At 43.3% G+C, this 20,397-nt stretch overlaps 1 protein-coding gene across 1 annotated transcript; it reads left to right on the forward strand.

Annotated features, from left to right (window-relative positions):
- The first annotated feature begins 2,663 nt into the window (after window positions 1–2,663).
- GLRX3 (glutaredoxin 3) lies at window positions 2,664–20,193 on the forward strand. Its single transcript, XM_077784749.1, has 11 exons — window positions 2,664–2,784; window positions 6,836–6,944; window positions 9,450–9,524; window positions 11,642–11,831; window positions 12,633–12,805; window positions 13,640–13,701; window positions 15,045–15,102; window positions 15,789–15,841; window positions 17,029–17,068; window positions 17,173–17,265; window positions 19,968–20,193. Exons 1-11 carry the CDS (start codon window positions 2,717–2,719, stop codon window positions 20,016–20,018), a joined length of 972 nt encoding a protein of 323 aa, XP_077640875.1. The 5' UTR covers window positions 2,664–2,716; the 3' UTR covers window positions 20,019–20,193.
- The last annotated feature ends 204 nt before the right edge of the window (window positions 20,194–20,397 follow it).

Consider the following 20,397-nt stretch of genomic DNA (forward strand, 5'->3'; position numbering starts at 1 on the left):
TACATTCTAGTTGATATAAATTGTGTGAGTGGAGAAAAGAAAGTCTAATTCTATTTATTTTCTCTGACATTTTAACCTGACAGAAGCCCAGTGGAATAGTCAGAAGTTCACAGCCAAAATTCACCTCTGTTCGCTGGGAGCTCACCAGGAATGGGACTGGGAGAGGGAAAAATGATCCCAAAACCACAAGTGAATGCGGCAGCAGCAGCAGGAATTTGCTGGAATTGTCCATGGACAATTGAGGGAATGTCCACAGCAAAATCCTGTTTCGGAGAACTCCAAGGGAAAAAGGATTTCCCATTGGAAAACAGGTTTTTGTTTGTGGAATTCCCTGGTCCAGCCTCGCTCATGGCCTTGAGTGGTGCCCCAGCCACGTGTTTTCCCTGCTGTTCCACCTGGGATTTTATTTGATATGAGCTGGAATCCAAAATTGGGCAATCCTATTGGTAGCACAAGAATTCAGGATTTAAACAAAATTATTTCCTTCAAAACAAATATTTTATGGGGGGGAAAACAAACCCCCACGTTTTTTCCTTCTTTTGTGTGAGATGAACAATAATTTGTAAAAGCTCTGAAAATCAGCAAAATGGGATAAAATCCCAAACGTGCTTTTCCTAAAGGCTGGAATTTCTGCCTATTCCAGTGGGTTTCAGGTTAAAATGTCAGAGAAAATAAATAGAATTAGACTTTTTTTTCTCCACTCACACAATTTATATCAACTAGAATGTATTTAGGGATAATGTGTAGTTTTATATCTTTTTATTTGTTTTCAATTTTAGCCTGTAAGAAAAGAGAATAAATGGAGATATTAATAGTTTATTTTGCATTTATTTTGCTTTTTGAGAAGTCAGGTAAAACATTGTTGATTAATGTGTCAAATGATGAAATTTGTCCAGTGAAATTCCAGGGTGTTTCATGACCAAATTTGTAACAGCACAGAGATCAGAGTGCTTTGGATGAATTTCTTGTGAGACCCCCGGCTTGCTCTGGGGTCTCGTGTGCTGGAAAAGTCTCTCCTCCAGCCCTGCCCCCAAAGAAAGGCTCAGCAGTCTCTGTTGTTCAGTCTCAAGGCAGTTTATTGCAAGTTATCTCAAAGATTTTCTTCTGGGGCTGCTGTGGTTTGGTCAGAGCTCAGGCAGAGGCACACACACACCCTGACATCCTCTCTGGCTGCTGTCTTCTTCTTCTCTCCCCCAGCCCAGGGCTGCTGCTCTCTTTTATATTATATATTACGTATTACATGTTTATAGTTTCCCCCCAATACCTACTACCTATATTACAAAGTGTTTTTCTACTCTAAACCAATCTGTGAGTGCCAACATCACCAAGAACATGGAGGTGAGGAAAAAGAAGGAGGAAGAACAGGATCAGCCCACTTTCCTCCATCTTAGAACTTCTGACCCCCTTGTACAAAGTAAAAACCCCCTTGTACATGTGCTAAAACCCCCCTGTACAATACTAAGAATTTTCCCTTCTGTTTTGTAACTACTTTTACTGTCCCATCTAACCCTTTGTGACTGCTTGTTCCACCTCCAAAGTTGGTAACTCATCCCATGGCTCAAACCCAAAATCACAGCTGTTTGCAGCTGCCTGCCAGGGTCTCAAATGCTTCTGACCAAGGCCTGGAACCTCCAAAAATGTCTGAGGGACATTTTGAGTTCCAACAATTTCTGTCTCTTTCTTTGTAACAGCACAGACAGAGTGCTTTGGATGAATTTTTGTGTCTTTCTTTGTAACAGCACAGAGATCAGAGTGCTTTGGATGAATTTTTGTGTCTTTCTTTGTAACAGCACAGAGATCAGAGTGCTTTGGATGAATTTTTTTGTCTTTCTTTGTAACAGCACAGAGATCAGAGTGCTTTGGATGAATTTTTGTGTCTTTCTTTGTAACAGCACAGAGATCAGAGTGCTTTGGATGCATTTTTCTCTTTGTGCATTGGGAGGATTAATGGACAGGCCAAAATAAAGATTCGCTGTTCCCTTCCCATGGCTGGGGCAGTGCTGGTTCTGGGTTTCTGGGCTCCAGGGGCGAGAACCTCGTTTCACCCCGACAACAGCCCCGGGTGCCCTGCCACCGAATGTGACAGGGACACGGGGACAGGGACAGGGGGACACGGACATGGGGACAGGGGACACGGGGACAGGGACTAGGGGACAGGGACATGGGGACAGGGGACACAGGGGACAGGGACATGGGGACAGGGACATGGGGACAGGGACATCAGGACAGGGACATGGGGACAGGGACAGGGACACAGGGCCAGGGACTGGGGGACAGGGACATGGGGACAGGGACACGGGGACAGGGACACGGGGACAGAGACATGGGGACAGGGACATGGGGACACAGGGGACAGGGACATGGGGACACAGGGGACAGGGACATGGGGACAGGGACACGGGGACACAGGGGACAGGGACACAGGGGACACGGGGACACGGGGACAGGGACTGGGGGACAGGGACACGGGGACAGGGACACGGGGGACAGGGACATGGGGACACAGGGGACAGGGACTGGGGGACACGGGGGACACGGGGACAGGGACACGGGAGGCGCACGTAACACGGCGTACACGTGACACTGCGCACACGTGACGCGGGGAGCACACGTGAGGCGGGCGGAAGCGCGCGAGCGGACGCACGTGACGCGGGCGGCGCCACGTGACCGGCGGTGCCCCGCCCAGGCGCTCACGTGTCGCAGGCTCGGCCCGGCCATGGCGGGCGCGGTGGCGGCCGCGGGCTCGGCCGAGCAGTTCCACAAGCTGCTGCACTGCCCGGACAGGTGAGGGGACACCGCGGGGCTCGCCCTCCTGTGCGCCCTGCCGGCGCTCCCGGCCCGCTCTGCCGGCCCGCGGCGCCATCCCGGTGTCACCTCCCTCATTGCCATCCCGGGTTCCGCCTTCCGGTGTCCCCTCTTTGGGTCCCGTCCCTCGGTGCCATCCCGGTGTCCCATCCCGGTGTCCCATCCCGGTGTCCCATCCCGGTGTCCCATCCCGGTGTCCCGATCCCGCTGTCCCCATCCCGCTGTCCCGATCCCGGTGTCCCCTCTTTGGGTCCCATCCCGGTGTCCCCATCCCGCTGTCCCCATCCCGCTGTCCCAATCCCGGTGTCCCAATCCCGGTGTCCCATCCCGGTGTCCCATCCCGGTGTCCCCTCTTTGGGTCCCATCCCGCTGTCCCCATCCCGGTGTCCCCATCCCGGTGTCCCCATCCCGGTGTCCCATCCCGGTGTCCCCATCCCGGTGTCCCATCCCGGTGTCCCCTCCCGGCTCCCCGCAGGGCACAGCTCGGCAGGGGCCGGTGCTGCCGCAGCGCTCTGGGAAATCTGCGAGGGGAAGAGAAAAAAAACCCAAATGGAGAAAAACCGAGCCCCAAACTGCGCAAAGGCCGGGCTTGGGCTGGGTTCTGGCCTGGCTTAGGCCGGGCTTTGGCCGGGTTCTGGCCGGGCTTAGGCCGGGTTCTGGCTGGGCTTTGGCCGGGCTTAGGCCGGGTTCTGGCCGGGCTTAGGCCGGGTTCTGGCCGGGTTCTGGCCTGGCTTAGGCCGGGCTTTGGCCGGGTTCTGGCCGGGCTTTGGCCGGGTTCTGGCTGGGCTTAGGCCGGGTTCTGGCCGGGTTCTGGCCGGGCTTAGGCCGGGTTCTGGCCTGGCTTTGGCCGGGTTCTGGCCGGGCTTTGTCTCGGGCTTAGGCCGAGTTCTGGCCTGGCTTTGGCCGGGTTCTGGCCGGGCTTTGTCTCGGGCTTAGGCCGGGTTCTGGCCTGTCTTAGGCCAGGTTCTGGCCGGGCTTTGTCTTGGGTTTAGGCTGGATTTAGTCTCGGGTTTAGGCTCGGACTTTCCCAGCTCCCTGTTCCCCTGGCTCAGCAGGCGGAGGTGCCGCCCTGCAGCAGCTCCTGCCGCAGGGAATTTGGGGCCAAGTCGGCTGGAAAATCCTATAAACCAGAGCTGCCCTGCCAGCTGGGATTGGCCTCCAGCCACAGAAGGTGTCACCAAAACCACCAGGACACTGCAGTGGGAACAGCAGGGAAATTTCAGTGGGAACGGCAGTGACACTTCAGTGGGAACAGCAGTGAAATTTCTGTGGGAACAGCAGGGAAATTTCAGTGGGAGCAGCAGGGAAATTTCAGTGGGAACAGCAGGGAAATTTCAGTGGGAGCAGCAGGGAAATTTCAGTGGGAACAGCAGGGAAATTTCAGTGGGAACGGCAGGGAAATTTCAGTGGGAACAGCAGTGACACTTCACTGGGGACAGCAGGGAAATTTCAGTGGGAACAGCAGTGGCACTTCAGTGGGAGCAGCAACATTCGGGTGTTCTCTGACACAGAAGTGGCCCTGAATTATTCATCTCCTGCCAGGTTCTCATTAATCTGGATTTGTGCTCTGTGATTAATGGCAGGGCTCTGCTTTTCCACAATCCCAGCCCGCTCTGGGACCTGCAAACCCATCCAGGGACACCCTGCACCATGCCAGGCTGCTCCAGCCCCATCCAGCCTGTCCTGAGCAATCCCACTGCTTTTATTCCATATTCCATGCACATCTTTAACTTTGGGAGGGAAGAGCTGCAGTAAGCAGCTCTGCAATTACAGACTTACAGGTGATTGAAAGAGTGGTGGAATAGCAGCATCAGTTCTTAGAGACAGCAGAAGGAAATGCTGTTAAATGATGGTGCTGGGAAAAAGGAACAGAATTTCTTCCAGACTTGCAGCAGGACTTTTCCTCCTGGAATTGTCCTTCAGCTGGGTTATTTTGTGGGTTTATTGCAGAAGAAACTCATGTGCCCAAAGGAAAATGGCTTCAGGAACAAACACAATATTTTAGGGTTATCTAAAAAAGACCCACCAGTAATTTTCTCATTGCCTTTGTCACAGAACATAATTTGGTTTTCTCTCTGAAGGAGTTGATTATTTTATCCATGTTCTTGGACTTAAGGTGAACTGATAGTCCTGATAAACCTTCCTCTGAAAACAGCATTTGTAATTACATATGAGTTTCACAGGATTTCTTGTTTCAGAAAATTATCATTTCTTGCATTGAGTTATCAGTAAGTTTGTGTTGTAGAATCACTGTAAATCTTGATATTTAAAGAGAAAATTGGGCATTTGTCATAACCTTTTTGTCCCTGCCCTGTTTAATAGTGAAGCTCTTTTTTTTTAACCTTGAGTGAATGCAGGGAACACTTTGTTTAGAATTACTTAAACGCTTCATTTTGCTAAGTCTTTATTTTTTATCTTTCTTAATGTTTTCAAGTACTCTGTTTTTTTTAAGGTGAAATTGAAGTGCTCAGCCAGCAGTTCAGTTGCAAAATCTGAATTGTTCTGTGAATGAATTTTAAAAACACAAAACCAAAACAACTCCAAAACCAACCCCTCGTGCAAATGAATTTAAAATATGTTCTTCCTGAATATAAAAATGAATATATTGCAGCTGGATGTTGTTAAGGAACGACCAGACTCTGGTGGGAAGAGGATGAAATAATCCTGTGATGATTTGTCCTCTGTCCTGAGGTCCATCCCTGGGCCCAGGTGTGTCCTGCTGTGGGCACAGACTTAAACTGAGGATTAGGGGGAAAAAAAGAGAAGTTGTGTTGTTTTTCTGCCAGAATTTTGTAGAATTTCACTGGAAAACCAAGTTTGTGAAAGCATCCAGGGTGTGTGATCAGGTCACAGGAACTGCTCCAGCAGCGACATTGTGCTGCCCATGCAGCTGTTACAATGAATTTCCATCATTTAGGAATAAAATACGTAAAGTATTTCTATAAAATATATAAAATATAAATATATATAAAGTACATGAAGGCTGCTGTGGCATGGGTAACTTGATTTCTTTATTTTTCTAAGTAAATCAATACTAGTACATTGTATCTTGAATTCCTTTTTCCCATTGATTTGGTGGGCTTGACCTCTGCAAAGATGGAGAACAGAATTGAAAATTCCAATAGCTCGTCACTGCTGTCATCCCAGATGTGATGGGATTTCTGCTCACACCTTTAAATGCTCTGTAGAACCAATCCCAAACATCCCAGAAAACCTGGAATAAGAAGCTGGAGGTAATGAAAGTAGAAAAATAACATTGCAGTGTGACAGGTTTTGTACTGCATCACCTCAGCAGTGCTGCCTGGGCTGGGAATGTTCCCTGGGGAGGGAGAACTCCTGGCTGTGCTTTCAAGGGTTTTTTAATCTCAGGTGATGCCTCAGGTTTGGCTTTTCTATTTTTCAGGTTCTGTGCTGCTTTAGCTGTGGGTCTGGGATTTATACCAGGGGATGCTGAGCTGTGCACAGAGCAGGGACACAAAACAATTCCTGCTCCAGCTGGGCACCAAGGACAAATGATCCAAACCTCAGCCCAGGAGCACAAACAGCGTGGGCTGGAGAGAGAAAAACAAGCAGGGTGGGACTGATGGGCTGGAGCTGGAATGGGACAATGAGCTCCAAGGTGCCAATGGAGCAGAACTGATCCCAGGGAGAGCCCCGGGAGCGCTCGTGCATTTTGGGACCATTTTGGGTCATTTGGGTTCATTTTGGGACCATTTTGGGTCATTTGGGTGCAGCCCTGGCTGGGCTCTGGTGCTGCCCAAGGTGGATCCATGAGGAGATCCTGGAATAAATCCCTGCTTTGTTCTGTGACTCTGCCCAGCCTCTGCTCCAGGGCAGCCTCACAGGAAAGTGCTGGGGTGGGTTTTTATGGAGTGTCCATCCCTGGAGTGTCCAAGGAATTCCTGGAGGTGGCACTCAGGGCTCTGGGGACAAGGTGGGTGTCGGGCCCCTGGAGGCCTTTGCCAGGCTCAGCGATCCCGTGATGCTGGTGGTTTTGGCAGCTGTCCCCAGGAGTGCTGTTTGTCCCCAGGTCCCTGGTGGTGGTGCACTTCTGGGCGCCGTGGGCTCCGCAGTGCGCGCAGATGAACGAGGTGATGGCAGCGCTGGCACGGGAGCACAGCCAGGTCAGCTTCGTGCAGGTGAGGCACGGCAGTCCTGCAGCCAGGGCCAGCCCTGGGGCAGGGAAATGTCCCAGAATGGGGCAGGGAAATGTCCCAGAATGGGGCAGGGAAATGTCCCAGAATGGGGCAGGGAAATGTCCCAAAATAGGGCAGGGAAATGTCCCAGAATGGGGCAGGGAAATGTCCCAAAATAGGGCAGAGAAATGTCCCAGAATGGGGCAGGGAAATGTCCCAAAATAGGGCAGAGAAATGTCCCAGAATGGGGCAGGGAAATGTCCCAGAATGGGGCAGGGAAATGTCCCAAAATGGGGCAGGGAAATGTCCCAAAATAGGGCAGGGAAATGTCCCAGAATGGGGCAGGGAAATGTCCCAGAATGGGGCAGGGAAGTGTCCCAGAATGGGGCAGGGAAATGTCCCAGAATGGGGCAGGGAAATGTCCCAGAATGGGGCAGGGAAATGTCCCAGAATGGGGCAGGGAAATGTCCCAAAATGGGGGGAGGTTCCTCTTGGGGTGCCTGTATGGCCTCACATTTCAAATGCCCCTCTCACATCTGTTTATCCTGCTGCCCTCAGGGATGGCTCAGAGAGGGAATCCTGGAATGCTTTGGGTGGGAAAGGACCTCAAAGCACATCCAGTGTCATCCCAGAGGTGCTGCTGCCATCGGGGATGGCTCAGACAATCCTGGAAATGCTTTGGGTGGGAAAGGACCTCAAATCCCATCCAGTGTCACCCCTGCCATGGGCAGGGACACCTCCCACTGCCCCAGGCTGTCCAGACTTGGAGATATCCCTGGTTTTGGGATTTCAGGATTCCCAGAGTGTTCCCCTGGCACTCAAATGACCCTTCAGGAAGGTGAATTCAGCCCCTGCAATGTTGTCACTCTGCTTTGTGAGACCCTCTGCAATCCCACTGGGATCCAGGACAAGGAAAAAGGAATTCACTTAATCTATGTGCTGTTGGTTTTAAACCAAATTTCTCTGGTTAATGAGACACTTGTGGGATGAGGAGGGCAGGGAGCAGTGGAGCAGCCAGCTGTGTGTGAGTATTTTAATGTGATTTTTACAGCCTTTAGGATGTGTGTATGGGTTTTTTTAATGATTCCTCTCAGTTGGTATTTGTAAAACAGGACAGAATTATTTTAATGGCATTTTATGACTTAGGGCTTCAAAGGACTAATTTTCAACATATTGCAAATTCAAGATGCTTAAATTTATCTAGAGTTTAGAAGCTTTTAGTCAGCCCAACAAAGTCTGGAATCTCTCAGTTGCCATTTTATTATTCCTATATCATTTATTTATGACCTTTATTATTCAGCTGTATTTTATTTTTAATAATGAGATTCCAAAGTGATCCAGGACTGTGAAACCAAGACAGTGGCACATCCTTTCCCCAACTTCCCTCCTCCCAGTAATTTTAATATTACTGGTGTTCTTGCTTAGAGAAAATAAATTCACTGATATTTTACTGATTTTGCTGATACATTTTGGAGGGAGGAGCTCCTCAAGAGGAATATATCTGATTTTGGCAGTTCTTGATGGGATTTTTGTATTGCAGAATATCCAGCCTGCCTTTGAAATGGCAAACACCTGTGTTCACATCCCAAAACACAAACACAAACAACATTTTGGGAAGCTGTGCCAATAAGAGCGAGTTCCTGAAATATGAAATGAAATCTGTTCTGTGTTATCTGGAACATAAATATCCAAGCAGGAAATTTTGTTGGGAAGGAAGATGAGTATTAGAGGTGGAATTCCTCATTTGCCTCTGGAGAAAGAATCTATAATTGGAGTGATCTATTCTCTTTCAATTATGTATAAGCTTTCAGTTCAGTTTCAGTAAATGGAAGCTTTCATTTTTTAGCTGTAGCTTCTCAGCTGATTCTGTTGGGGTGGTGATCTGCAGGCTGGGGCACAGTTTTGATGCTTCTGCTTTGCCTCTCTAATTAGTGGGTTCATTTAGAGCCCGCAGATAAATTTTCACAGCAAATCCCTGTGTGATGAAAGAGGGAGCAGTGACCCCAGGCTGGGCACTCAGCAGCCTTGCAGGAGTTAAAAATCCAAGTTCAGCTGAAGGAACACCTCCTTTTTCCCTCCTAATTTGCAGGGGGCTGCAGATGTCAGGGGTGATGTAGAGCCCCCCAAAGGGGCACAAAAGCACCTCTGTGATGGTGACAGAACTGGGGGCAGTGATTTATGGATTCCAATATAGCAGGAGCTGCACAGCATTGAGAATTTACTAGGTCAGGAGTGCACCAAAATTTTTATTCGCAGCCTCCGGGCGTCTTTTGAAATGTGCAACAAAATAAAAACCTCTGAACCTGTTTTGACACCGTGGAGGTTCAGTGGTGCCACGGCAGCCCAGAGAGTCTCATTTAAATGCAAATGTTTCACAGGCTTCAGCAGCAGATCCTGTTTAAATGTATAAAATGCCAAGGAGAACATTCCTGGATTGACACTCACAGTGAAACTTTAAAGAAGATTATGAAAATAATCCTTTTTTTTTTCTTATGGTTTGGTTTTTAGCTGGAAGCTGAGGCTGTGCCTGAAGTGTCTGAAAAATATGGAATTAGTTCTGTTCCAACGTTCTTGTTCTTTAAGGTAAGAGGAAATGGATTTAAGAGGAAATGAATTTAAGAAAAGTGGATTTAAGAGAAAATAGAATCCATGTGGACTCCTAATACTTACACTTTCCTAATACTCTACCAGAACCTTAGGAGCTTTCTCATTGAGGAAACACCTCTGTAACTGATTGAAATCTACCCATTGGAACCTAAAAATGGAGATAGAAATGGTTTTTGCACTTTATATGGAATAGTTCAAGGCTTCCTTAAGTGCTTCAGGATTCATACGTAGTTTTTATTTCACTTGTTGTACTTGGGTCAAAAGATTTACAGCAACATGTCTTTTTCTTGTAGCTGGGAAACAGCCCAGGTAAATATGGTAATAGCAGAAATAACAATTCTGTTTGGGTGCTGTTTGCCTGTTATGATAAGATTGATAACATTTTCTTGAATAATTATTTCTAGAGGCAAACTTGCTGCTGTTGCTGATGCCTTGGAGTGGCTGCCTAGAGGCTAGACAAGGTTAAGAGGATAAAGTGGGTATTTATTAAAGGCCTTACATAGCCACATATAAAAATAACCAAATAAAATAGATTTTCTATATTATATGTAATCTTGGGCAGTCAGAAGCCTCAGAGGCTACACCCAAGGTGGACCATGGTCAGGAGTTTTTCAGGGAAATATAAATTTGGTCTATTTACACATCAGGGGTTAATCCTCCAATTACAGCTTTGGGTGATGAAGTTATTTAGTTATTTACTCCCAGTTTGCTCCTCCCCAACTCACTTTTGTTTATACTTTTCAAGGCCTGAGGCTTGAAAAGTGGGGTGTCCTTGAGTTTCAGGCCTGGAGGAATTGTTTAGTCTAACCAAAATGTGAAGTAACTAATACTTTGTATGGAATAACTAACACTTTGTATGGAGTAACTAACACTTTGTAACTAACACTTTGTATGGAGTTCAGAGTTAGGGACTCATGTAGCACAGGATCTGAGAACCGACGTCGCCCTGTTCTTTTCAAAGTTCTAAAGTTCTTTTAAAAGTTCTTTTAAAAGTTTTAGAGTTCTTTTAGAAGTTCCTATGTCTTCTGATGTTTACGTATTTCTACTGGAGTTCTCACGCATGTTCATGTAAATAATGACTGTTTTACCTTCTTTGTGAGAAGGGAGAATTGATGGACTGTTGGTTTGACCAATGTGGTTAGAGAAATAACCACTGTTAGTGGTTAGAGAAGGAACAATTTGATCCTCCAATCCACTGTCACTTGTAGAATTCTGTATCTCACCAGGTCGGAAATTAAACTTCCTCTTTTCCCTGGTTTCTATCTGAAGGTGCACGTGAGTTATTTGGTGTCATAGCGTGACAAACCAGAGGAGCAAAATCCCCGAGGTGTCATTGCCAGGCAGCAGTGCAGCTGGGCTGGGCAGGCTGCCTGTGCCGTGCTGCAGGTCTGCCTGTGCCATGCTGCAGGCTGCCTGTGCCATGCTGCAGGTCTGCCTGTGCGGTGCTGCAGGTCTGCCTGTGTGGTGCTGCAGGTCTGCCTGTGTGGTGCTGCAGGTCTGCCTGTGCCATGCTGCAGGCTGCCTGTGCCATGCTGCAGGCTGCCTGTGCCGTGCTGCAGGTCTGCCTGTGCCATGCTGCAGGCTGCCTGTGCGGTGCTGCAGGCTGCCTGTGCCGTGCTGCAGGCTGCCTGTGCCGTCTGCCTGTGCCGTGCTGCAGGCTGCCTGTGCCGTGCTGCAGGCTGCCTGTGCCGTCTGCCTGTGCCGTGCTGCAGGCTGCCTGTGCCGTGCTGCAGGCTGCCTGTGTGGTGCTGCAGGCTGCCTGTGCGGTGCTGCAGGCTGCCTGTGCCATGCTGCAGGTCTGCCTGTGCGGTGCTGCAGGTCTGCCTGTGCCGTGCTGCAGGCTGCCTGTGCCATGCTGCAGGCTGCCTGTGCCGCGCTGCAGGCTGCCTGTGCGGTGCTGCAGGCTGCCTGTGCGGTGCTGCAGGCTGCCTGTGCGGTGCTGCAGGCTGCCTGTGCCGTGCTGCAGGTCTGCCTGTGCCGCGCTGCAGGCTGCCTGTGCGGTGCTGCAGGCTGCCTGTGCGGTGCTGCAGGCTGCCTGTGCGGTGCTGCAGGCCGTCTGTGCCGTGCTGCAGGCTGTGTTTGTGTCCCCGCAGAACTCGCAGAAGGTGGACAGGCTGGACGGGGCGCACGCGCCCGAGCTGACGCAGAAGGTGCAGCGGCACGCGGCCGGCGCAGCGCCCGCAGCGCCCGCGCAGGAGCAGCTGCACGCCCGCCTCAGCAGGCTCGTCAACGCCGCCCCCTGCGTGCTCTTCATGAAGGGCTCTCCCAAGGAGCCGCGCTGCGGTGAGCCTCTGCTGCCGTGGGCTTCAAAAGTCTTTTCTTGTATCGTTCTTTGGAAAGTTTTAAGGTTCTTTTAAAAGTTTTCTGTGCCTTCTGATGTTTACGTATTTCTACTGGAGTTCTCACACGTGTTCATGTAAATAATGATGGTTTTGCATCTTCTCTGTGGGAGGAGAGGATTGATGGGCTGTTGGTTTGACCAGTGTGGTTGGAGAGGTGGCACTTCCATCCTCCAATCCACCTTAGAATTCTGTATATTGCAAGGTCAGAAATTAAACTTCCTCTTCTCCCTCTTTTATATCTTAAGGTGTACGTGAGTTATTTCATGTCATAGCGCGACAAATAGAATTTAATACAATATAATATACAGTAATGTAATATAATGTAATGTAATATGATATAATGTAATATAATAGTATTGTTATAATATAATGTAATAATGTAATTATAGATAATAATATAATTATATATAATATTTTGTATAATAATACATAATATAATAATAGATATAAATATATAATATATTAGATAAAATATATATTGATATAAATATATACATATAATAAAGATATATTTACAGCAATATATAATGTATAATATAATGTATATTATAATATATAATATAATATATATAATAAATATCCAGTATATTATATAATAAAGTGAATATTATAAATATATAATATTTTTATATTTTATATATTAAATATAAAAATAGATTTAATATCTATATATTAAATATCTATATAATAAATATATAATATTTACAGTACTACAGCATTAATATTTATCCTATTATTGCAGGCTTCAGCAGGCAGATGGTGCAGCTCCTGCAGGAGCACGGCGTGGCCTTCAGCACCTTCGACGTCTTCTCGGACGAGGAGGTGCGCCAGGGCCTCAAGACCTTCTCCAACTGGCCCACCTACCCGCAGCTCTACGTGCACGGCGAGCTCGTCGGGGGCCTGGACGTCGTCAAGGTGCGCGCTTGCATTTCTCACCTTTGCTTGGCCACGCTTGCATTTCTCACCTTTGGCCTGGCCGCGCTTGCATTTCTCACCTTTGGCCTGGCCGTGGTTGCATTTCTCACCTTTGGCGTGGCCGCGCTAGCATTTCTCACCTTTGGCCTTGCCACAGTTGCATTTCTCTCTTTTGGTCTGGCCACAGTTATTTCTCTCCTTCCGCTTTGCTGCGGTTGCATTTCTCTCCTTTCGCCTTGCTGCGATTGTATTTCTCTCCTTTTGCCTGGCTGCAGTTGCATTTCTCTCCTTTGGCCTGGCCACGGTTGCATTTCTCACCTTTCCCTTTGCCAAGGGACATTTCCCACCTTTCCCCTTAACATGGTTGCATTTCCCACCTTTCCCCTTGCCAAGGTTGCATTTCCCACCTTTCCCCTTGCCAAGGTTGCATGTCTCACCTTTCCCCTTACCACGGTTGCATGTCTCACCTTTCCCCTTACCACGGTTGCATTTCTCACCTTTCCCTTTGCCAAGGGACATTTCCCACCTTTCCCCTTGCCAAGGTTGCATTTCTCACCTTTCCCCTTACCACGGTTTCATTTCTCACCTTTCCCCTTGCCAAGGTTGCATTTCCCACCTTTCCCCTTGCCAAGGTTGCATGTCTCACCTTTCCCCTGGCCACGGTTGCATTTCTCACCTTTCCCTTTGCCAAGGGACATTTCCCACCTTTCCCCTGGCCACGGTTGCATTTCTCACCTTTCCCCTTGCCACGGTTGCATTTCCCACCTTTCCCCTGGCCACAAGTGTGTGTTTCTCTCTTCTCCCACCTCATCTTTGTTTCCCCCCATTTCCCAGGAGCTGGCGGCGTCAGGAGAGCTGGACACGATCTGCCCCAAGGGCCAGAAGCTGGAGGACAGGTGGGGCAATTACTGCAAATTCTGAGTTTGTTCTGTGTTCATACAGGGGAGACTCTGCTTTATCCTGCTGTGAAATTCCTGCTTCAGCAGAAGTGCCTCAAGAATTTATTTACTTACAGAATTCCTGCAGTTTTTCAAGTTTTTTTGGAGTTTGTACATCTAAATCCAAGAATCTTCACTTATATTTGTGGCTTAATTTCTGCTTGTTGCAAGAATGTATCTGTTTCTATATTTATATATCTATTTATGCATTTCTATATCTACATCTACATCTATATCTACATCTACATCTACATCTATATCTATATCTATATCTATATCTATATCTATATCTATATCTATATCTATATCTATATCTATATCTATATCTATATCCATATCTATATCTATATCATCTATATCTATATCTATATCTATCTATTTATATATCTCCATGTATCTATATATTTATAAATGTCTTGCTATATTGATATATCCATATTTATAAATTTATATATTTATACCTTTATATCTCTATAACCATCTGTATATTTATAAATATATCTGTATTTCTATATTTCTATTTCTGTATCTATATGGATCTACTTATATACTTATATATCTATATATATCTACTTATATATTTATGTATCTATATTTAAACCTACTTATATATTTATATATAGCTACCTATATATTTATATATCCACATATATCTACTTATATATCCACATATATCTACTTATATATTTATATATCTACTTATATATCCATATATATCTACTTATATATCTATGTATATACTTATATATCTACTTACATATTTATATATCTACTTATTTATATATCTGTATCTATAGGTGCCTATATAGAGATATATTCCTTCTTGCCTCTCTTAAACAATTTCTTCTTTAAAAATAACTAGGAAAATAATCTTTCTAAGCTTTTTGCAGCTTTATTTGCCACAGATTTCCCATCTCTGGTGTCACTGGAGGGAATCCCTGCCTGCTTCTTCTCCCTGCTCAGTGCTGAAATAATTTAATTAATACCATTTCAAAGTGGTGATAAATAATAATCCCACCATTCTAAATTCTAGGGATGAATTAATTCCGAATTAATTCCTTATAAATTTACCCTGAGGCTTGGGTTACTTCACTTTGAAATTGTTTTACTGAATTTCACCCCAATTAATGCTTTTAGCAGAGATTAAATTGCAGATTAAGATGAGGTGGGCACATCTTCAAAACCTTTGTTTTGGTGGCCTTTAAAAACTTATTTTTTTTAAAACCTTTTAGCCCATTCCTGTGCTTTTTAAGGAGTTTGTTTGGGGTGATATTTAATGGGTATTTAATGTATTTTTCTAGGCTTAAATCCTTGATAAACAAAGCTCCTGTGATGCTCTTTATGAAGGGAAACAAACAGGTAATGTGGAGTGTGGGAGAAAATATTGAATTTTTACCTTGTTCTTCCTTAATTCAAATCAGTGCTGCTGCAGAAGTTATTTATCTTTTTATTTGGTGCTTCTATAAACCATGGAACAGCCCTGGTTTTTTAAAACATATTATTAATATAAAACATATTAGTAATATAAAACATATTATTAATATAAAATATTAATATAAAATATATTATTAGTATATATTAATGTAGACATTTATAGAATTATCTAATGCTTAGATATTATAATAGATATCTATTACATAATATATCTAATATATTAGATATATCTATAGTATGTATTAATATCTAACAGTTGCTGGGTGTTTTTTGTCCTCATGTGAAGCGTTTACAGTGGATATGAATTATTAATTCACTATCATTCAAATTATAATTAATTTATGGTTAAATTAATGATAATTAAATTAATTATAATTGATAGTAAATATAACAAGTTGCTGTTCTTGTTTATTATAGTTTATTATGGTGAATCCAGAGCAGTGATGCCTCAAAATAAAACAGATTTATTCCATAAATCCATAAAAACCAGGAGATAAAGGATGGAAAAGGGATTAAGGAGTGGCTCATCCAGCAAAACATTGGGAATTGTTGTAGTGCAGCTGGAATTCCATGGATTAAAATTTATTTAATATCTGTCTTTTATATTTTAGATGGCAAAGTGTGGCTTCAGCAAGCAAATCATAGAAATCATGAATAACACTGGGTAGGTCACGGGTTTGAGTGTGGGAGGAAAGTTTTGGGTTAAAATCTGCATTTTAGGGAAAACAGATGAGAAAATTTGAATATAAATATAAAACATTAAAACCAATATAAAATATGGGTTTTTATTTTTAAAGAGCATTTCAAACACTTGAAGGGTTTCCTGAGAATTTTAATGAAGTTTTTTTAAAATTTTGAGGGTTTCTGTTAGAATTTAAAGGAATTTTTGAGGGCTCTTTGAAAATTTCTGAGCCTTTTTGGTGAGAATTTTGCTGAGTTTTTGAAGAATTTTGAGTGTTTTTTAAAGATTTTGGGGATTCTTTGCGAGAATTTTCTGGGTTTTTTGGGGGAATTTAGAGGATTTTTTTGAGAATTTTGAGAAGTTTTGAAAATTTTTAGGGTTTTTAAAAAACTTTGAGGTTTTGAGACTTTTGAGGGTTTAAAAAATCTTGAGGTTTTAGAACTTTTTGGGGATTTTTGAGACTTTTGAGGGTTTTAAAAAAATCTTAATCTTTTAGAACTTTGAGGGTTTTTCTTAGAATTTTGAGGGATTTTTGAGAACATTGACGTTTTTTGATAATTTTGAGGTTTTTTCCCAGCAATTTATTTGGGTTTTTTTAATATTGAAATTTTAGAAGTAACTTTGAGGGCTTTTTTGAGAACTTTGAGGACTTTCTGAGAACTCTCTGAATTTTTTCCAGCATTTAAGAGATTTTTAAAAATCTTGAGGCTTTAGAAATTTCAGTGGGATTTTTTATGGTTTTTTGGAGAATTTTGAGTGTTTTTTAAAGATTTTGGGGTTTCTTTTTTTAAAAAATGTAGAGGTTTTAGAACATAGAGGAATTTTTTTAGACTTTCAAGGAGTTTTTGCGAATGACGGTTTTTTTATAATTTTGAGATTTTTTTTCCCAGCAATTTATTGTTTTTTAAAAAAACATTGACATTTTAGAATCAACTTTGAGGTTTTTTTTGAGAAATTTGAGGACTTTCTGAGAACTCTGTGACTTTTTTCCAGCATTTTTTTGATTCATAAAAATCTTGAGGTTGTAGAAACTTTGGGGGGATTTTTGGTGTTTTTTGTGAGAGTTTTGAGGCGTTTCTGCACAAATGTGTAGTTTTGTTGTTTTTTGAGCAGTTCTTCCCAGCTGCAGTGTGAATAATGTGAATATTCTGTTTTTTCCCTTTTTCCAGCGTGGATTATGAGACTTTTGACATCCTGGAGGACGAGGAGGTAACAGAATCTCCCCATCCCTGCGGGTCCCTTCCTCTGCTGCCTTTTCCAGAGGCAGAATTCCCAAATAATAATTCCCAAATAATTCCCCTTGGCTGTTCCAGGTGCGCCAGGGGCTGAAATCCTTTTCCAACTGGCCCACGTACCCCCAGCTGTACGTCAAGGGGGAGCTGGTGGGGGGGCTGGACATTGTCAAGGTAGGAGCTGCATTTCTTTGCAAGAAAATTCCATTTATCACATCTAAAAACTCCATTTATTGCATTTAAAAACTCTTATTTATTTCACTTAAAAATTCCATTTATTGTGTTTAAAAATTCCACTTATTGAATCTAAAAACTCCATTTATTGCATTTAAAATCTCCATTTATTGCATTCAAAAACTCCATTTATTGCATTTAAAAACTCCATTTATTGCATCCAAAACCTCAATTTATTGCATCCAAAACCTCCATTTATTGCATTTAAAAGTTGCATTTATTGCATTTAAAAATTCCATTTATTGAATCTAAAAACTCCATTTATCGCATCTAAAAACTCCATTTATTGCATCTAAAAACTCCCATTTATTGAATTTAAAAACTCCCATTTATTGCATTTAAAAACTCCCATTTATTGCATTTAAAAATTCCATGTATTGCATTTAAAAACTCAATTTATTGCATCTAAAAACTCCATTTATTGGACTTTTCCTGCCTGTCCCCCACAGAATTCCTGCAGCCTCCCCAGGAGGCTTTTCCAGGGAAAGGAGCTTTAGTTCTCCAATGAGTGACTGGAAAAAAACCATTTTTACTCTTTTTTTTTGCAATTTTCTCGTCCTTCGTGTTGCTCCTGATGTTTTTTTCCCAGAAAACATCCCTGGAAAAAGGAAATTTTCCTGGAGTGGTTGGAGCAGCCCCAGAGTTCCCAAATTCCTGCCTGGCTGGTTCAGAGCCAATTCCTCAGGCTCTGGGATCCTGGGAATGCTCAGTCAATAAATCCATTTAATTCCAAAAATACTGGGGCTACTTAAACTACAGAGGTTGGTTTGGTTTATTTAAGAAGTGTGAGGATTGCCTCAACGACATGGATTAATTTTATTTACAAAGATTAATTTTACTTTAGTTGCATTGATTAATTTCATTTATATAGATTAATGTTACTTAAAGTATATAGATTTTATTTATTTTATAATTTTATAATTTTAAAATTTTATTTGATAATTTTTGATAATTTTATTTACAAAGACCAATTTTAGTTCCATTGTATAGCTTTATTTATATAAACTAACTTTACTTCAATTATGTAGATTAATTTTACTTAAAGTATATAAATTTTTATGTATTTAACAAGTGTAGGGATTGCTTCAATTATTATATAAATTTTTAATTGAAATTATATAAAATTGTTATATAAATAATATTTTTAATTGTAGATATTTATTTTACCTAAATTCCGTAGATTAATTTTATTTATGTAGATTAACTTTACTTAAATTACATAGATTAATTCTATTTATATAGATTAATTTTACCTAAAGTATATAGGTTAATTCTGTTTATTTAAGAAGTGTAGGGATTGCTTCGATTATATAGATTAATTTTGCTTATATTACGTAGATTTGCATACTTTATAGATTAATTTTATTTGTTTATTTAGCAAGTGGGGAGATTAAATAAATAAAATTAATCTAGGTAATTTAAGAAGTGTGGGGATTAAATAAATAAAATTAATCTAGGTAATTTAAGAAGTGTGGGGGCTTTTCCAGTGCTCAGGAAGAGGAGTCTGGGCACTGTGAGATGCTGGAAAATCCTTTTTTCTGCTGTTCCAATGTCATTTCTCCCTTTGTATCCTTGGGCTGCTGAATTCACAACTTGAATGTTGTCAGTGGCTTAAATTTCGTTTTTTAATGCAGCATAGCATTAAACAATTGGGAATTATTGAAATGGAGTTGTTTATCCCAAGGTGTGGGGGAAGAAGAAGGTTGCACGTTGTTTCCCAGCTGTTTGCTGCTGTTCCTCAGCCTGAAATGTGAATTTCGGTGCCCAGGATGGGCAGGGCAGGCACCTCCTGCTCGGAATTCCAGGATATTTGATTTTCTGCTTGGGGTTGTGGGTGGGGGGAGCAAAACCCAGCTGTGGGTGGCACCTTTGGGAAGTTCTGGGGAGTCTGGAGTTCCACCTGGGGCAGATCCAGGGAGCCCAGCCGGCGCTCTCAAGGTGATTTTGCACTCTGGTACTTGGTGTTTTTTACTCAGTACACCCAAAGCAGAATTTAAATCCTTTCTAAAGACCAGTGGTGCCCAGGAGGGAGCTCCCTGTGTCAGCATTTAATCACAAATAATCACAGGATATGACACGGCTCTCGAGCTGAACGTATTTTATATTCTATCCTTATATAACTTACATATTAATTACTAAATTTACATTGTTTAGGAGCACAGAATCACAGGATATCATTACCTGCAGGTGCTTTTATTGAGAGCTCTGGGAATCAGGGGTGCAGCCCCAAATCTGACTGTGACATGGCTCTTGGGCTGAACCTGTATTCTATCCTTATATAACTTACATATTAATTATTAAACTTACATTGTTCTGTTGTATAGATTGACTTCATTCAAGCACGAATTTCTCGTGATTATTCTTAGGATTAAACTAATTATATGTAATTACTAAACAATCATCACATCTAACAATTATATCATTTATCATGCACTAGCTACAGAGGTGCAGTTCTAGCAAGGTACAAGGCCTACATGTACCCAGGGTATTTTTTTTTTCAGGGCCTACTAAGCTTAATTTTCCTTTCAACCCGAAATCCCCATGATTTTAAAACCCTTTTACTATCACCTGCTGCCAGGGAGTGTTTGCTGCTGGAATCCCCTTGGATAATCCCAACAAATCCATCCCTTTCTCTCTTCCAGGAGCTGAAGGAGAGCGGGGAGCTGCTGCCTGTGCTGAAAGGGGAGAATTGATGGGGAGGAATCAGTGGGAAGAGAAATCCCTGGAGCAGCCCGAGATTCTCCTGGAGAAGCACAACTTCAGCCCTGAGGAGCAGCAGGAGGGCAAGCAGACAGGAAATACAAATAACTCTGTGTGAAAAGGGGTTTTTGGGGACAAAAAGGTCAATTAAAATTCACTGCTCCAGGATTTGTGGTGGTGGGGTTTCATTATTTGCACCCCTGTCCATCCCAGAATTGTTGAAGGTGAAATTGGAACTTCATTTTTTGGGCTCAGCTCTGATTAGGGGAATATTAATGAAGCACCATCTCTTCCTGCCCCTCTGATGAACAAGGGAAACACTGGGAACCTTCACCCAGCAGAGCTTTAGGGAGTTATTAATGAGCTGCAGCT

The sequence above is a fragment of the Lonchura striata genome, chromosome 7, assembly GCF_046129695.1.
Source record: "Lonchura striata isolate bLonStr1 chromosome 7, bLonStr1.mat, whole genome shotgun sequence".
In the NCBI taxonomy this organism is placed as follows: domain Eukaryota; kingdom Metazoa; phylum Chordata; class Aves; order Passeriformes; family Estrildidae; genus Lonchura; species Lonchura striata.